The sequence below is a fragment of the Rattus rattus genome, chromosome 1 (assembly GCF_011064425.1).
Source record: "Rattus rattus isolate New Zealand chromosome 1, Rrattus_CSIRO_v1, whole genome shotgun sequence".
Classification (NCBI taxonomy): domain Eukaryota; kingdom Metazoa; phylum Chordata; class Mammalia; order Rodentia; family Muridae; genus Rattus; species Rattus rattus.
Window position 1 is genome coordinate 260,413,491 of NC_046154.1, and position 18,587 is coordinate 260,432,077.

Here is an 18,587-nt window from a genome sequence, read left to right on the forward strand (position 1 = left end):
TCCTCACAGGCCCTTTCTCTGATTTCATCCTCCTCCGGGATTTTGTTAGCGATATACGAGATTCTCTAAATTGTCACAACCAGCAGCTGCAACACCATTTGGCGGTGGCGGCTCCTAAGAACTATAGATTGTGCCTCTTAAGAGTATGGAGCTAAGAGCTAAGAGGAATTCAGGTCTTAGCGGGGCCGGGTGTTCGGGGAACCTCAAGGGATCAACCCCTAAGCCCTTGCCAGCCTGAGCCCTTCAGAGGGTGTCGGATTTGCCTTTTCTCACACAGCAACTCACACTGCTTAGTACTTGGAAAATACCTGTTGCTTCCTAAAGATCCCTGGACCCGCCCTTGCCCGGGTCAACAACTGGCCCTGGAGGGAGATTTGGGGACCTCAGGAGAACCTGCGAGAATCCTAATCCGGCTGAAACCCAAGGTTTAGGAAAGGCGGGGAGTCCCCCCACACACACCCTCTTCTTCCATTTTCCCCCCACACTTTCCCTCCCTTTCAGGAGCTCAGGGCCATAAAAATGCAGATGGAGGATCGGTGTGAAATAACGGGCCCATATAAATCCCTCTGCCGCCCGCCTGCAAGATGGATTGGCCGCATTGAAATTCCTCCGCGAGGATAATTAAACTCGGGGCCTCATCCGGGCAAAATTACATTCCTGTAATGGCGTCGCTCGGGGTCCCGGGAAATTGCTCCGTGGGCTTTCAGCGGCGGTTTTTATCGCCGGCCGGGGTGTGCCTGGCTGCGGCTCGCCTCTCCTCCGGGACCGTAAAGCTGCTGCCGTGATTTATCCTCCCCTTCTCCCAAATCCGATTAAATGGAGGAGCTCGGGGCCGGGGCGCCGCGGGGCCGGGGGCCGGGAGGGGGTGGCGGGAAGGACGGGGCCAAGGAGGGGAGGACAAACGGCCCCTCAGAGGGTGGCGGATTTGCCTTTATTTACAGCCGCGGCTTTCTTTTTATTTTTTTATGGGGGTTTGGTGAGCTCTTCCCGTCTTTCTCGCGCTGCGTCCAAGCACCCTAACCGGACAGCAGGGCTGCGGGGCTGGGTCGGCCTTGCAGCGGTTGTCTGGGCTCATCTGGTCCTGCGTGCACACAAAGGCCTGCTCCGGGACTCGTACCGGGAAGCCCCCGCCCACCGCCACCGGGGGAGGGGCGGGCGAAAGGGCACTGAAGCAAAGCAGGGGCTTGGGGAGAGCCCCTCGCGGGCGGCTGCACATTCCAGCTTGCACCCTCCTTCCCCCAGCAAGTCTGACAGAGGTAAACTGGTCGCCTGGGGTGACCTTGCACCCCTACTACAGGCAATAAGTGTGGTTATTCCTAATTGATCCCAGGGAGGATCAAAAGGGAGATACAGGCCTTGTTTACCCTCAAGTCTTCTGACTCGCAGATGTTGTTTTGTTTTGTTTTTTTTTTTTTGTTCATGCTCTGCTCATCAGTGAGACAAGAAATAAGTTAAAGCCGAAATAGCCGTGACATTTTGCTATTAGCCCATTGGGACAGTTCTCTTCTGTCCCACCCAATGTTGCCAGGGTCCTTAGGGTGACAAGAAGCCAAAGTGGTCTGTGACTTTATTTCCCCATGCTACATTTTAAACACTGAACCCCAACCCTCACTGTATGGTATAAGCAATTTCTGACTAGGCTGGGTTTTTTTTTCCTTTGCGCATGCTCGGGAAGTGGACTCGAGTCCAAGACTCCAAATGCCGAGCAGTCCACACTTCCCACCACGTTGCGGGTCGGCCTTCTGTGCAGAGTTGGCGGCTCTTCCGCGCATGGTGGGCTCCTTTTGTAGTTTCTCCTGTTGGACACCAGATGGCGTGCTTGTTCCCCGAGACACCGCCAACCTGGCAGGGGGAGCTGTAGCGCCCGGGCCGATCCTTTAGCTTGCGTTCACTCTATCCGCGGGAAAGACTCGTTGGCTCTAGTCGCGCATGCGCAGAGCCTTCTCCTGCGCTTCCCGTGCCCCCACCCCCTCTCTGTCTTCTCTACCCTGGGAGCAGGTAAGGCCTTGAGGCCTCGCGTCCTCTTCGTGCCGCGCAGGCGCGCGCAGCAGTACCCCTTGCGAGGACGCGTGGCCGCCCTGACCTTGCAAGCTCCCACCCGGGGCCTCGCACCCTCGCGGCTGCCGGCATCCCCGCGCGGAGAGCTGCCTCTTCCTCGTGTCTATGACCTCTAACCGCGCGGGCCTGGCGCCATCTTGGGTGTCTCACGGGGGTTGGGGGCTCTGCAGCCGGCGAAAGCCAAATGCTGGCATGCGTTCGGGACGCGAACCAAGGCTTTAAGGATGATGCTCTTTGCTCACCCTCACGCCTTTCACCATTGTTATAACCCCAGATTACCCGCTCCTGTCTTTGTTTCCTCCTGTCAGCCTGAATCAAAGTAGACTTTAGTTTTTGTACCTTGCAGACTTTGAACCGCAGGGCCTCTGGCGCTCAGAGCAGTCAAGCCACCATCTCCCCTAGTCAGCATCCTGCAGTTCGAAATAAACTGAACGTGGCGTAGGGTAACAGAACAGGCTAGCTGTCCTGTGCACCGGTGGCGTGAAACCAGGGCAGAAGTGGGACCTGTTGCTTTAGAAACTGTGGTTGTAGAGAGTGCCTGCCTTTAATGAAAGCCCTGACATGCTAATGAAGTTGGAAATAAAATCTTAAATGGCGGGCTAGAAATGGAGGGTTCCGTTAGGCAGCAAGCCCGGAGGGTGGGAGCAGTTCAAGTTTTAAAATGTATACCTGCCAGCCAGAGGGAAGGTTTAAGGAACGGAATAAAATGGAGGGGTGACCACTTAGGAATTAAAGATATAACCTTAAAACTTGTTTTTGGAAAAACGTCTATTTTGGCTCCTTGAAGGCCAACTCTATAAATAACCCTTGTTTACCTCAAACTTGTGATCCTTCTGCATCAGCCTCCCGAGTGCTAGGACTACATGCATGTACCACCATGCCTAACTTCAGACCTCCCTCTAATCATGTGTCTGGAAGCATGCATGGGTGGGTGCTGAGAAGTTAATGTGGAGGGGCATTTCCACTTCACCTTCACTTTTTGAGATGGGATGCCTTACTGACCTGAAGCTCATCCACTCAGAATGCAAGCCAGTCAGCTTCAGGTAACCACCTGTTTCCATAGGTACCCAGCACTAGGGGTGTGGCAGGCACAATTGAACCTGAGTAGCTGGGCAGCAAATTTGGGTTTAGGTTGTGCAAAGACAAAAGGCAGGATTTTGTTGGTAACAGGGTCGTACTGTGTGGCCTAGAATTCTGCCTTCCGAGTGCTGGGATTACAGCATATCCAGCAAAAAGTAAAGTTTTAGACAGAACGAGACCTGAAGACAAACATTGGTATAAAAATAAAAATTCGGGACTTACAAGTAGTGTATCTACCCGTGGGCAGGTTGAGCCCAGTGTGTGTAAGGGAAGTGTTTAACAGGCCTACACTTTGAGTGTCTTAGTTTGTGGAATGTTCAAACTTCAGAGTGAGAAAAAGTGGGGTGGGGGTGTGTGGCTTGGTATAGAACAGGTTACCCAGTGCACACTAAGGTCCTAGGTTCTACCTCCAGTGTTCCCTCCCTCTGAGGGAGATTACAGAGTTACAATCCTTTCTCTCCCACTGACAACCTATCAGTGTTGTCAAGACCACGCCATTCTACACCTTAAATATAAAGATTGGAAAAATTGTTTAAAATATTGGCACCAGAGATCTTGTTTTTAGGGGCCGGAGAGATGGCTCAGCAGTTACAAGCAACTGCTGCTGTTCCAGAGGTCCCATGTTTGTTCCCAGCACCCATGAGATGGTTCTTAACCATTAACTCCAGTTCTAGGGAGTCCAATGCCACTCTGGCCTTCTTGGACACTAGGTATGCATGTGGTGCGCATACATAATACATACATACATACAAATCTTAAATTATTTTATTGTGTGTGAATGTACAGGCACACATGGTGCCAGTAGAGATCAGAAGACAGCTCTTGGAAGTACTTCTTCCACTGTGTGCTCTAAGAGTCAAGCTTGTTTTATCAGGTTTATCAGGTACATGGTTTTACCCTCTGAGCCATGCTGCTGGCCCAGTGACATGCACTTCTGGTATATATACCACTTCTCAGATAATTCTGATTCAAGGGGGCTTCTCGATTCACTTGGGGAAAACACTGTCCTAAACCTTTAACTTATATTCTTCCTGTGGATCTTAAGGATGCAAAACTTAGTACCCCTTAATGGAGTGGTAAAATTTTACAGTTGGTACTTATTAGATTAATGCCAGGGTTTCTCATTGATTGGCTGTATCTTGTTAAAATAGAAATCAGTATTTTAAAGAGATGCTAAAATGTTAGTTGGAAAACTTCAATGAAAGAACTCTCCCAAAAGTTTAGGAATTCTATTGGGATGGAGATACAACCAGCACTAGACTAGTATGCTTAAGGTCTTGACTAGTATGCTTAAGGTCTTGACTAGTATGCTTAAGGTCTTGGGCTCCAGCCCTAATACTTCCCAGACTCTGCCCAATAAAAATGAATACTAGTTCTTTTTTGTTTTGAATCAAGGTCTTATTTTGTAGCTCAGGCTGGCCTAGAACTTTCTGCAATCTTGCCCTTGCCTCCTGGGTATTGGGATTATAGATGTTGGAGCCACCATACACTGCTTCTAGGTCCAGACACTGAGACCAGTAAAGAGATGCATTGAACCTAAAAGAAAAAAACTTGGAAGCAAGGGATACTGGGAAAATTATGTTGACAATCCCAAATGGTAGAGCTGTGGAAATGGGCGATGGTTCTTAAAGCAGGGAGCAAGAGAATACTTGTCCAGGCCATAAGAAAGTCACTTGATGTCAGGATTCTGATGTCACCTGTAGTGAAATCTGTCATTTGGCTCCCTTAGCTAATGAAGCTTCCTAGAACTCCTCTTCGGGTGTAAGGATGAGGTTTAACTAGCAAAGCAAGGTGTTTACAATGCTGCTTCTCATTTCCAGCTCTTCTGCCTTTGCCCCTCACCCCTGAAAAATGTATGCCTGCTCCAAGTTCGTCTCTACCCGCTCCCTGGTGAGTACATTTTCTGGAAGGATTTTAAAGGGCACCTTGTTTCTTCACATAAGAGAATGCCAGTGATGTCCAAAACTTTTAGTATTGTCATGTACAAATGTGTTGGACTGCCTTCATAGCTTCCCTAGGGTGCTTGCAGTCTGTGGGACATGCCTGTTACACCTTCTCTTCACGATGGACTAGGGGAAGGTGGATGAGATTCTGTGGGAGAGAAGGCCTTTTGCTATGGTTGCTGGCAGAGGTGAATGTTTGCTAGGCTCTCTGGTCCATATTCTCTGGAGGCCAGTTAATTTGCATCTAGATCATGTAATTCCACTGGCATTCGAACTCAGGCAGACATAGTAAGCAAATAGTATGTTATATAGCTTAAATAGAATACACATGGGGTTGGGGATTTAGTTCAGTGGTAGAGCGCTTGCCTAGCAAGCACAAGGCCCTGGGTTCGGTCCCCAGCTCCGAAAAAAAAGAAAAAAGGAAAAAAAATAGAATACACATTGTTTAGGGACTCGTGCTTGAATAAGGCTTAGCGAGGACTTTATGCTGGCAATTTAAGTCTTGGAAGGAAGCTCAGGTACTCTCTGGAAACTTGTTGGGCTCAGAAGTAACAGGATGTTAGAGATTTAATAAGATGGTGGAGGCTGTTCATAAGTTAAGGGCAATGCTGTTGTTAGGTATCAATTACCAAGCACTTACTGTGTGCCTGACACTGTTTACCAGTTTGTATACATTACATTTATTCCTCAGAACCCTGAGAGATTGTTGCCATTTGACAGGTGAAGAAATAGGCTGAAAACTATTAAGTAACTTAGCCCTTACATTGCATACCTGATAGAAAGTTAACATTTGGGTTTGGAGAGATAGCTTAACAGTTAAGAGCACTGTTACTCTTGCAAACAAGCTGGGTTTGGTTCCTGGCATCCACATGGCAGTTCACAACCATTGTAATTCCAGTTTCAGGGGATCCAGTGTCATCTTCTGGTCATTGTGAGCACCGGGCACCCACAAGGTGCACATGCATATGTGTAGGCAAAACACTAATACACACAAAAGAAAGTTATGACTAAAGGGTTAGAGATACAGCCCAGTGGAGAATGCTTGCCTAGCATGTACAGAAGCCCAGGGTTTGGTCCCTAACACAGAAAAAAGGAAAAAAGAAAAAGTCAGACACAGCAGCTCATGTCTGTAATCTAGAACTTGGGAGGATGAGGCAGGAGGATTGGTTGGTACAGATTTAAGACCAGCCTGGCCTACAGTGAGATCCTGTCAAGAAAAGGCCTGGCTGTTACCTTACCATGCGTCTCAGAGACACTGTCTTGGGGTTGAAGAGAAAAGGCTGTCAGGATGAGGTGAGGTTTGAACTTGGTTCTTCATGTCCATTTTCCAGAGGATACATACATGCAGGGAAGAATACCCTAATCCTTGGCTTGCTTATGAGCCAGCTATTGCCAGTAAATGTCTCCCTTGTCGAATGAAGCAGATAATTCTGGAGCTTAGATTTCTGCTGATTCTCAAGAGGGTAAAAGAAAGAATACAGCTGACGTGGTGGCCTCCTGTGGCACCCCCTACAAGGAAGAACACCTTGTTTCCTTAAAGCAAAACCCGAAAAGCAAACAATGGCCCTGAATTCGGACTGCGTGTGTTAAGTCCTGGTACTGGGGACACTAAAGCCAGAGGGAGCTGAGCCTGTCGCCTCAAGGTCAGCTTGGGCAGCATAGCAGGATTTCTCTTTTAGGATTTGTTTTGTTTTTAAAGATTCTTTTTCGGTAGAAAATTATTTTATGTGTATGAGTGTTTTGCTTACATATATGATGCGTGTGCCCATATGTGTGTCTAGTACACAAGGAGATTAGAAGAGAAGCTGAATCTCCTGCAGCTAGAGTTAGGGATGATTGTGAGTCGCGTGTGGGGGTTGAAAATTGAACCCGGTCTCTACTGTGTTCTTAACCTAAGGCATCTATCCTACCCCTTTATTATTATTGTTGTTAGTGTTAGTGTTATTATTTTATTGTTTTGAGACAGGGTCTCTCTCTGTAGCCCTGGCTGGCCTGGAACACATAGAGATCCGCCTTTCTCTGCTTCCTGAGTGCTAGATTAAAGGTGCCTACCTGTCTCTTAAACAAACAGTTCTGACTAAATTTGAAAGAATGGAAGGGCATCAGAGAACTTCCTACTGGCAGTGCTTCTGAAAGTCACCGCCACAGCCTTCCGACCTTCCTGTCCTTGTCATTCCTCTAGATCAGGAGCACCTCTCAGCTGCTGAGTCGTCCGCTCTCCGCAGTGGAGTTGAAGCGACCACAGATGCCCACAGATGAGGTACCTTGAGGTGGAGTTGGGACTGTGGTTTGGTGGGGAGGGGTAGAGAGGGTTACCTCCCAGGACCAGTAGGGGGAGTGCTGAGGACAATCACCACAGACTGACCTTGGCTCTAGGTAGACATGGAAGGCAGTGAATTCTCTATGTTAGCAACTGCCTCTGGTAGTTCCTGCTTTGGTGGACCTCTGTCCACTTCCATTATTAGGCCTAGTCTGCTGACTCAAGTGTTGGGGCTCAAGAACGGGCTCATGTCTCAGACTTAACACTTCTAGACCATACTGAGTCATGGAGGCATTTGAACTCCACCTCCTACATTACAAAGTTATCTTTCCAGCATTTTAGGGAGGTTTTCAGGGAATTAAATGATTTTTTCCATTGAGAGAGGAACATCAGATTTGACAGCCTAGCAATTTGAAATAGTACAATGTTTCCAAAGCAAAACAGTGGATTGATAACAAAATTCCTGCCTTCTCTCTGCCTCTTTGTCACAGGGCCTCAGCTGCTTGGCAGTCCGGCGGCCTCTGACCTCGCTTATCCCTAGCCGCAGCTTCCAAACCAGCGCCATTTCAAGGGACATCGACACAGCTGCCAAGTTCATTGGAGCTGGGGCTGCTACAGTTGGGGTGGCCGGCTCTGGAGCAGGAATTGGGACTGTTTTTGGGAGTCTCATCATTGGCTATGCCAGGTAAGGATACCTGGGCCTCTGTTGGCTCTGTTAAGTGTTCCAAAGGACACTAGAGCTGCACTGTCCTGTGCAAAGGCCACTAGCTCAGTGTTGTTGCTTTTTATTTAAATTTCTGGGTTTTGTTTGAGTAAGAGTAAACCAACTTGTGCCTCCACAGGTATGTGTTCACACACATGTGAGTGCACACATACATATACACCCACTCACTCCTAAATACATAAATATTTATTTTTGTTTCCTCATTATGTTGCCCTATGTAGCCTGGAACTCACAGAGCCCTGCTTGTCTCTCCCTCCTGAATGTTGGCTTTAAGGACATGTACAGCCACACCTTTAATTTTTTTTTTTAATTTGAAAGCTACTATAAATACTATACTAGGTGTGACGATACAGACCTATAATGCCAACAGTTGTGAGAGAGAGGCAGAGCAGTCCGCTGCTTTGGGTTAGCCTGGGCTACCTGGTGAGTTCAGGCCAGCCTAGTCTATGTGAGACTCTGTCTCACATAAAATTGAGGTCCTGCAATTCCAAGAGCTTAGGAGGCGGAGACAACCTTAGTTAACAGTGCAGATGTAGCACTTGCACATCGCCAAAGTCCTGTTGAGTGACTGCAGTGTAGAGTAGGGACTGGCAATCCAAGTCTGAGGCTATAGTTGGACCACAACCTGGTTTTCTTTTTTCTTTTTTTTCTTTTTTTTTTTTTTCCGAGCTGGGGACCGAACCCAGGGCCTTGCACTTGCTAGGCAAGCGCCTACCACTGAGCTAAATCCCAACCCCACACAAACCTGGTTTTCTATGGTTGAGTTAAACTGTGTGGCCCTGGCTGTCTTAGACACCTGCTTCCCCAGTGCCGGATGACCACCTAGTGTTTACATTCTTTGAAAGTACTTTTGAAAGCATCAAGAAGAGTTTGCATGTTCTTACAAAGAAGCAGAGAGTCTAAGGTGCTGGCTCGGTGTGTATCGGTGCGCTTCACCATGTGCACAGTTATGTTTATGCTCTAGAATAAACGTTAGGACAGTAGACTGTGGTCCCCAAGCCTCAAGTGAACACTCTGACCCTTACAGAGAAGGCTGCCATCCCTGGGCTCCAGCCCAGTCAGTGCCATAGCCTTACTTCTGTTTTCCTCATCTCAGGGAGTTCTCTTGCTCCTGGGACAGCTGCTTCTGCTGCTAGCCCTACTGGTCCCCGGCACCTGGGACTATTTAGTCTCTACCACCTCTGGACAAGTCGCTGAAGAACTAAATTAATCCTCTAGAGGCCAGCAGGTTACCTTACTGTCTGGGGAAATGGGGTTATTTTTTTCAGAATTTGCATTAAACAAAAAACCTGCTTCCTTCTGTACCCACAATTCCTTCTGTACCCGCAATTCCTTCTGTACCCACAATTCTGCTAAGAGTTGTGCTGATCTACTTTACCCATAAGACGTCTGTAGATACCAGGGTAAGGAAGATGAAAGTTATCTATTGCTTACAGTTAGCACACAGTTGTCCTGTTTGGATTCATATTATGAATATATCATACCATAAATACCATTCAGCATCTTGAAGCCCCAAATCAAAGCTGTGGTGGCACACACCTTTAATTGTGGCATTCGATCTACCAATGGAATTTCAGGGCAGCCAGGGCTACACAGAGAAACCCTGTATCAAAAACCAAAACCATTAAAAAAAAATCTTGACTATTTTCAGATGACCAAAGAAAGTCAGCCCTTGGCTTCTCCTGCTTTCTGGAACAGTGTTATGCCCATAGGGTCCTGGTATACACTGGGTGTAAGCACAGTCCATGTCCTGTTAGGGTTCTGCTGCTTGAGAGAAAGCCAGCCATTTTGAGTATTCTCCATTCTGTTCTGGCCCTGAATGTTAAGTGTCCAGACCGTAGTTGTAAGTTACTGTGGTAGGAGAGACCCACTGGGGAGGGCAGTGTTTGCACACAGGCTGTTTAACAGCATCTGAGATTGTCTGCCTCCACCTTGTTCACTTCCTGTAGAAGCTTGAAGAGAATTTTCTGGGAGCTCACCTTAGATGTTTGGCCTTTTCCTTGTGCAGACTAGAAATTCAGTCTTCTCTTTTCCAGGAACCCCTCTCTGAAGCAGCAACTCTTCTCCTATGCAATTCTGGGCTTCGCCCTCTCTGAGGCCATGGGGCTCTTTTGCCTAATGGTGGCCTTCCTCATCCTCTTCGCCATGTGAAGCAGCTGTCTCCACGTCCACCTCCCATGGTTCTTCCGTGTCTCGTCTGCCCTGTGTGTTCCTTTTCCTGTGCCTCCCCAAGAAGTCTGGGGAAAGTGCTTGGCTCAGGGTTTGACAGAGAGAAGACAAATAAATACTGTATTAATAAGATGTTTCTTGAGTCTCTTGTGTATATTTCTTCTCCACAGTTGGCAGAGTGCCGTGGTGAGAGCACAAGGCCAGCGTGGTGATGGTTCTAAACTCTGCAGGGATCTGGCTGGGCTCAGTCTTTTTTTTTTTTTTTTTTCTTTAAGTTTTTTTTTGCAATGTATTTTATGTATATGGGTGTTTTGTCTGCATGTACATCTGCACACCAGAAGAAGACACAAGATTCCATAGGACCACAGTTTTGGACTGTTGTGAACCACCATGTGGTTGCTGGGAGTTGAACTTGGGAGCTCTGGAAGGGCAGCCAGTGTGCTTACCTGCTGAGCCTTGGACTTATTCTTTAATTCTTTGTTTCAGGAAAGTTCTATTAAAAATAGCTGTCCTTTTCAATAATTTTTACCTGGTATGATCTGCTACTTGCATTGGAAGATAGGGGGTTGGTGCTTAAAATGGTTACTAAAAGGGTTTTGTTATCTGCACTGATACGATTCTGCCCCAGGCCCTCTTTGTCACTTACCTGGTCAACTGCTTGGCCTCCAGTCAGCCTGCTTCCAGTTTCTTCCAACATTTACTTCTACTGAATGCCAGGTAAATCTTCCCTTAAGAACAGGATCGATTTTGTCATTCAAAATTCACATGTCACATATCTCATTGGCTGGAAACTCTGTAGATCAAAACTCAAAATAGTCCTCTTATCTCTGTCTTCTGAGTGCTGGGACTACAGGTGTGAGCTACCATCCCTAAGTATTGCCGCAGGTCTCAAGTACTGAGGACTGCAGATGTGTAGTAGCACACACATTGTCTTTTGACCCCATACACTATCCAGAACGTACTTTAAAATGCCTTCCTGGCCTTCCCTTGTTTTCCAACCCTGTCCTTGCTCTGCTCATCTCTGGGTTTTGAATCTTTGCTCAATTTCCCCTTCAGAGTTGCTTTGTCATGAAAGACTTGTCTTAAATGCTCCCTTCTCTATAAAACTGTTTCCTATTATCCATCTATCCTCAGTCACATGAGCACGAACGCATGTAAAGGGCTATAGAACACATCATATCCCCTTTATAATACTCCTAATGGTAAATTGTGGATTCCGGTATATAGGGACGTTTACGTGTGTGCACATGCAACACATAAGTAATTATTTTTAATAGGAATGGTAATCTAGGTGACCATAATGTTTTACTTTTCAGTCTTGTTGAGGTCTGCAAGCAGAAAGCCAGGCATGATATCAAAGACCTATCATACCAGCTGAGGTAGAAAAGTCAAACTCAAGGCCATTCTCAGCTACTTGGGGAGTTTGAGGTTAGCCTGGGCTACATGAGACTGTCTCACACCTGAGACCTGTATTGGAAACTAAGATGGACAATCATGGATGTGGTCTTCTGGCCTCCACATGTGAGCACACACAAGTGTACACAAAAAAGCCACCAGCAGATCCATTCCCATCATCCTTGACTTTGATACTGTGCTTAAAGGGTTGAGGGGAATAAAAGGTTTGGTTCTAGAGTTATACACTGTCTGCAGTTAACTCTTCTGGACGATGGGGCTGACTTTTGTCTCCAGCCAAAAGTTGGTACGAAGTACATACATACTTAGAAGTAAGCAGTAGCCCTCTTTTCAGTTTGGTCACTTGAATTTGAACCATGGTGAGAGGTTCTTCTGCCCTATTTTATTTCCCTCCTTGATCCTGGAACTGAATTGAGCTGAGTGAGGCTTTCGGAGAGTGCAAAGCTCTGGCCCACGTGTTTTTGTTCTTAGGTGTTAATGAGATGGTTCTGTAGACACTTGCAGATTTATTCAGTAGTCAAGACAACTGGCTTCTCTCAGCTGAGGGCCCCAGAGATACTGGTCGGAACCCAAGTTGCCACCAATTTGGGGTGAAGGTGTGTTTTATTTATAGTAATGGATTTAAGAGCAGATTTCCTGAAGATCTGTCCAACTTTCATATCCTTGGTTTCTGCTTGGCCTGATTTTTAAAATAGCCCATGATTTGAAATCAAGAAGTCTTAAGAACTGATTTCTCTTGTAACACTAACCAGCTCTAACCAGTAACCTTCCAGGACTTCTGTTTTTCCCATCTGTAAACTGAAGTAGTGCTTCTCTGTCGGCGCCTGCACCGACAGTGTGTGAGTATCGGGCGTAGGTCTGCGGGATTGAAATAAATCAAGTACACAGGTCATCCGTTTTCAGCGAGTGCCTCCAAGGCTTTACTGAGATCTTATATACCCAAGGCAAAAGCCTTGGAAAACAACAAGGCAGGTGAAAACCCCCAACCAGGACAACAGGAAAAGTCTATGTGGTGAAAGTTCCGGCCCAATCAGGGGCATAAACAACTTCTTAACAACAACAAGCAGGAAGGCTCAGTGGGGAGGAAGGCTGCCATGGAGAATCCCAGCCCCAAATCAGGGGCTAAGAGCAGCTCCCAGAGCAGCTCCCAAGGGTGTAAACAATTTCTTGCTATAGCAGGCTAAAAGGCTCAGTGAGGGGGGAGGGAAACACCAAGGTAGGGCCCAACACTTCTCATCACAGGAATTATGCAATAAGGTATAATAAATACTTGAGTATTCAAAAAGGATGGTGTCAGAATTTAATATGCTGATTTTAATTTGTTTTCTCATTCTTCATGGGCTTCACTTTCTGTTTGGGCCATTTTGTAGGCTTCTCTCCTTTGTGAGGAAGGGAATTTTGTAATCTGACAGGAAAGGTGCTTAGAAATGAACCCAGAGATGCTGCAGGCAGGGACCTGCTTTCCTGTTCTTAAGGGCTCAGAAGAAGTAAACGATGCCATTTGAAAATCATCTAAATAGGGGTTGGGGATTTAGCTCAGCAGTAAAGCCCTTGCCTAGGGAGCGCAAGGCCCTGGCTTCAGTCCCCAGCTCCGAAAAAAAGAAAAAAAAAAAAGAAAATCATCTAAATAATTAAGCTGGACATGGTGATGCACACCTTTAATCCCAGCACCTGGGAGGCAGAGGCTGATATATTCCTGAGTTCGAGGCCAACCTGGTCTACAGAGTGAGTTCCAGGACAGTCAGGGCTATGCAGAGAAACGCTGTCTCAAAAACAAACTCATCCAAATGCTGCATAGTAGTGAGGGGGAGCCCGACCCCAGCTCCTCTCCCAGGATGGCTTTCTCAAGGGCATCACCACAAGCAAACTGCCAACCAGCAACACTTGTGATCTAGCTTGAGTTGGTATCTAGGAAGCTAGGGCAGCTGTGTGTGACCTTGGATCAGGGAGCTGGGAGAAAGGAACGTTCTACTTAATTCTCCAAGAGGGAAGAACAGTAGCAATTGGGAAATATCACTATAGTCCTAGTTTGAGCCATATCTCAAAACACCTTGCCCTTCCCCAATCTGCTCTGAGCACACACCATTGTTCAACCTGGTATTCCCACCAGGTGGTAAGGAAAAACTAAAGCCCGAGAAGATCTGTTAGTCCACAGGTAGCCCTCAAAGTTTCCTTATTTTTTTCCTTATTTTCCTCAAATTTTTCCGGTAGTGGTGGCAAGAGCCAGGCAGATCTCTGAGTTCAAGTCTACAGAGCAAGTTCCAGCACAGCTAGGGCTACACAAAGAAACCCTGTCTTAAAAAAAAAAAAATACTTAATTTTTTTTGAACTTCAAGACACTGGGTACTAGTATATTGTGACCAAGTGTCCACTTTAGAAATGACAAAGGCAGTTTATAGAATACTAGTCCCAAGGCAGAAGTACTTTCTTGGCCTTACCTCGTACTCTAAGTCAGTCAGATCTGCTTTTTTCCTGTTCCTTTTCCCTACAGGAATCATTTTTTCCCATCTTTTGATTAACTGCTTTGATAGGCAGGGATTTTCACGTGTCTTGTTCTGTGAGTCTTGTTCACTCGGTGCTGTTGTGGCATGCATGTGGACTCGGTTTCTTTTGTTTCTGTGGCTCTGGAGCACTCCAGGCTAGCTGGCCCTGAGGTTTCCAGACTGCGGAAAGAGCTGCAAATTACAGATGCGTGTTACTACTACACTATTTCTCTTGGGGGGCCATAGCCCTGATGTGGACGTCAGAGGGCAACTGCAAGGAGTCAGTTCTCTCCTTCTAACATTTGAGGCCCAGGAATGGAATTTAGCTCATCAAGTTTGGCAAAATGTGTCTTCTATCCCTGAGCCATCTTCCTGAATCCAGCTGTTTTACATGGGTTCTGTGGATCAAAGGTACTCTGTTAACCGCTGAGTCATCCCAACAGCCCTAAGCAAAATTCTTCTAAATGAGCCTTTACAAAGATCTAAGCCAAACATGGTGGCATTCACTGGAAGGCCGAGGCGGAAGAATCTTGAGTTTGAGGTCTGTCTAGGGTGCATAATATGACCCTGCTTCAAGAACAGAAGAGGGGGCTGGAGAGATGGCTCAGCGGGTAAGGGGGCTGCTCTTCCAGAGGTTCTGAGTTCAAATCCCAGCAAACTCATAGTGCCTCACAACCATCTGTAATGGAATCCGTTGCCCTCTTCTGGTGTGCATGAAGTCAGGGTACTCATATACATAAAATAAATCTTTAAAAAAAACAAAGCAGAAGATAAAAGACCTGATGGCATAGCTTTAAGGTAGAAGAATATTTGCCTAGTATATGTGTACAGAGCCTCTTGTTTCATTCCCCATACCTCAAAATAAATCTTTAAATAGGCCCTGTTGTAGTCCCCAGAATCTGTACGTTTGACCCCACTCCCCTGCTTAGGTACTGGGAGGCCGCCTGGGCCACATCCAGTCACATTAACAGCTCAGAGCTTTCCCACACTGTCAGCGTTAGAGGAAATCAGATTTGAGGAAGTGATCTAATGGACAAATGTTTGCTTTGTAGCTAGAGAGGACCATTTGCAAAGATAGAAAGCAGTCTCTCTGCTGATAATAACCTCTAACTATCGGTCAGAGCATCTCGCAACTGCAAGAAAAGACTCTCTCAACAGGTAAATCAAATTCCTTTTTCTCAGAAAAAAAAAAAAAGGCCCCGCCCAGACAGAAAGTTGCCTCCTAACTTCGCTAGATCAAGAAATCTGAATAGGAAAAGCACTTAACTCAGAGCCTTTCAATTTGCATAAAGTAGGTACCTTCTTTGGTGTTTAAGAATCAACACTTGTCCAGGCATGGTGGCACATGCCTGTCCTTGCATTATACAACCGCAGGATGTCATTGGGAACAAGAAAAAGAAATCTGGACAATTTCTAGGGTCTCTCAGTGAAGATTTTTTAAAGATTACCATCCCCGTGGCTATCTTGAAAACAGGTACATTTCCCCGCTCCTGGGTCTGTTTTACCACACTGGTCATTTTCTGGGGGCTCTGGGCACGCTTACTTTAGCTGGCACAGCTCTGCCTGTGATAGATATTTTTAACCGTGGTGGATTATGGCCTTCCAGGAACTGCAAAGCTGCTTTTACAGAAAGACTCTCTCCGCACATCTTGCTGAGGCGGGTGTGGGGAAGTTGGCTGGAGTGAGGTGTTTGTATAACGTGAAGGAATGGTTTCTGAGTTAAACAGACTTGTGGCCCCTCTACACTCCTATGGTTTCTCCGTCCCCATCTCCCAAACACCTGAAGCAGTAACTTCGAGTTTCCAAAACATAGCAGCAGAGTAACAAACAGCTAGCCCCGGCTCCCTTAGCAACAGGGCAACAGTCATTAGGGATTTGAGGTAGGGAAAAACTTTACAGCAGGGAAAGTTTACTCAGCACGGAAGACTCAAGGGCTGGAGATGTTCTCTAGCGGCGGAATGCTTATATAGCATGAACCAGGCCCCCGGGTTCAATCCCTAGAACCACAAAAACCATAAAAGGCTCAATGCTGCTTTCAGAAAACAGTTCGACCCTGTGGAATCTGGATTGAGAGTTCCAGAATCCGGGGCTCAAGTTACTCCCTGAGCTTTTGTCATCGCCCTGTGCCGTGTGCTCCTTCCCTGGTGAAATGAGGTTGCATCTGCCTCCCTGAGACGCCACAGAATAAATGGAATTAGTGTGACTTTTCAACTGCTCTGCTTTTTGCTTCGCTTTAATCTTTGGTTCTGGAGGTTGAACCCAAGGCGCCACCACGCTAAGCATATGTCCTACCATGGAGCTGCAGACACAGCACAAAATTAGGTTTTAAAAATGACTTGTTGGAAAGCTAGACCTGTAAATGCTCTCCCTGTCTCTGCTGTTTCTTAGTTACCAGTTTACCGAGAGTAACTTAACACTAGGACTCTCTGCCAGCACTAAAATTAGACCACTCTTCTTTTCCCTTCTTGCTTTTGTTTAGGGGATGTGGGAGAGAAGCTTGCCCTGCTAGATCTAGCTAGTAATACACTGAAGATGAAGGAAAGTTCTAGAAAGCACTTTACCTACTAACCTGCTACCACCTTTTCAGAATAATCCAAATTTTGCTCTGGGATTTGATCATTTGACTCTTGTGGACATGGACCTGAGAAATGTAGGGAGTGGAAGAGGATGAAGAGAACTGGAAGCTGGGACAGAAACTGGGCTTCTGGGCTCTCCTCCCCTTCCCAGCCTGACAGGCTTCCCCCCTGTCAAATCCCTGGAGTTTACTCCTCAGCGCATAGGGTGGGAAGGTCAAGTAATGGGCACCTTTCCTGCCCAGAGACGCTGGAATAAGGAACAGCAAGGAGGAACTCAATCTTTTCCAGCTGCAACCTAGAGAGAAAAGGAACAAATTCTTCACCAGGGAAGATTGTGTAAACACCGCCTTTGGCTGCAGCCATAGCGCTGGGGAAGAAAAGAAAGAGATCTTTGTTTTCCCCTACCCCAGCCTAGCACAATCGGAGAACTGGGATTGTTTGCTTTGGCAGGGAACTCCCTGCCTGGAAAGACTGGTGAGGCCTCTGTCGGGTTTCCCTTTGGTGCTGGGAAGAAGACAACCCCCAACTTAAAGCCTCTACCTAAGGAAGCAGTGGGGGGAGCGGCTGGCCTGAGGAGGCTTCTGGCACGTTCTGTAGCTTTGTTCGCTGCCTTCCTTCTGACACTCCTCTCCATACAGTTTGTTAGCTAAATTGACTTCCGTCTTCCTGTCTCTGAGGGTCCTTTTAGTTCTTGTACTAATGTTCAGTTGCAAAAGAAACTGCGTTTTTACTGGCCCCGGTGGCTGCAATCCCAGCTCTTGGGAGGTAGAAGCAAGGAGATCAGAGGTTCCAGGCCAGGCCTGGTTACACAGAGGGTTTGAAGCCAGACTACACTACAACACGCTCTGCCTCAAACATGAACACCTCACTACTGCCCTGGCCTCCCCCAGAACTACATATCGATCGAGCAAAATGATATCAGGGCTGCTCTGTAAGGAGTCTCAAAGGGGAGTCTAAGACAGCTGGTCTTGCTGTCAAAGGCCTGTGATCCTAGCAGAGAGACAGGAGGGGCAGGAATTCAAAACCAGATATGGAGACATTGTTGAGTGTGAGGCCAGCCTGGACTACATGAGACCGGGACTCCAATAAACTGAAACGAAAGAAGGGGGCTCCTGGGTCCTCTTGTCCATCCTGTGCTCATTGGGAACAGTAACACATAATGCTGACAGTTGCGGTAGCAGACCTGTGCCTTCCTCTGGCATAATTCCTACGTGCTTCTGTGTCCACATCTCCCACCATCATATTTGCAGCACAGAGGATAAGTACTTAAGCGCATGAATTGTGAAGCATGTGAAGTTCAATCTGTAATGAGTGGTAGCCCTGGCTCCATTCACCGTAAAGGGCCATCTCCTGAAAAATCAGAAAGTTCTGCAGAGTTTCTTCTTGCTTCCAATGTCTCCCTTCAGTCCACACTCCACATTACTGCTTCTAATTATCTTTGGAAACATGGGCTTGATCAACTTCCCTCCTACCAAAAACAAAAAAAAAAAAACAAAAAAAAAAACATTGAGTGAGTTCCAGTGACTAAACAGACTACAGAGTCCAGATCCCTTTTAGTGGTAAATAAAATCAGGGTATCCCGAGCAATTTCTTTCTCGACTCTTTTCTGTCTGCCTCCTGTCACCCACTTACCCAATTACCACAAACCCCAAGTCTCCTGCCAACCTTCACACTGTGCCTACAGACTCACTCATGTCTCTCCTTCCTCCATGACTTGTCTCATTCCATCGTGAACCCAGCAGGCACTCTTAGTTCCTCTTCTCTGGGTTGCCCGCCACTGTAGTCTCTCACAGGGGACTGTCATAGCCCCTCTCCTGGCTTCCATGCTTTGGTCTGTGCCTCCACCCTGGACAGCCATCACTTATAGCAAGACTACATTAT

The 18,587-nt window shown here is 46.9% G+C and overlaps 1 protein-coding gene and 1 long non-coding RNA gene across 3 annotated transcripts; one reads left to right on the forward strand and one right to left on the reverse strand.

Moving 5' to 3' along the window:
- Positions 1–1,645: 1,645 nt before the first annotated feature.
- LOC116883321 lies at positions 1,646–2,591 on the reverse strand. Its single transcript, XR_004385745.1, has 2 exons — positions 2,398–2,591; positions 1,646–1,893 (listed from the first exon to the last, which is right to left on the reverse strand). It is a non-coding gene; the product is annotated as an uncharacterized LOC116883321 (long non-coding RNA).
- On the forward strand, positions 1,890–10,370 carry Atp5mc2 (ATP synthase membrane subunit c locus 2). 2 transcript variants are annotated; one of them, XM_032884368.1, is made up of 5 exons: positions 1,890–1,998; positions 4,959–5,028; positions 7,264–7,341; positions 7,833–8,026; positions 10,102–10,368. In XM_032884368.1, exons 2-5 carry the CDS (start codon positions 4,990–4,992, stop codon positions 10,214–10,216), a joined length of 426 nt encoding a protein of 141 aa, XP_032740259.1. In that variant the 5' UTR covers positions 1,890–1,998; positions 4,959–4,989; the 3' UTR covers positions 10,217–10,368. The 2 variants fall into 2 exon arrangements, with proteins under 2 accessions (XP_032740259.1, XP_032740267.1); XM_032884376.1 differs by lacking the exon at positions 1,890–1,998 and having other exon boundaries at positions 4,978–5,028; positions 10,102–10,370.
- Positions 10,371–18,587: the final 8,217 nt, after the last annotated feature.

Coding starts and splice junctions, on each gene's coding strand:
- Atp5mc2 (XM_032884368.1), top strand. CDS start 4,990: ATGTATGCCTGCTCCAAGTTCGTCTCTACCCGCTCCCTG. Junction 7,342..7,832: donor CACAGATGCCCACAGATGAG/GTACCTTGAGGT, acceptor TCTTTGTCACAG/GGCCTCAGCTGCTTGGCAGT. Junction 8,027..10,101: donor CTCATCATTGGCTATGCCAG/GTAAGGATACCT, acceptor TCTCTTTTCCAG/GAACCCCTCTCTGAAGCAGC.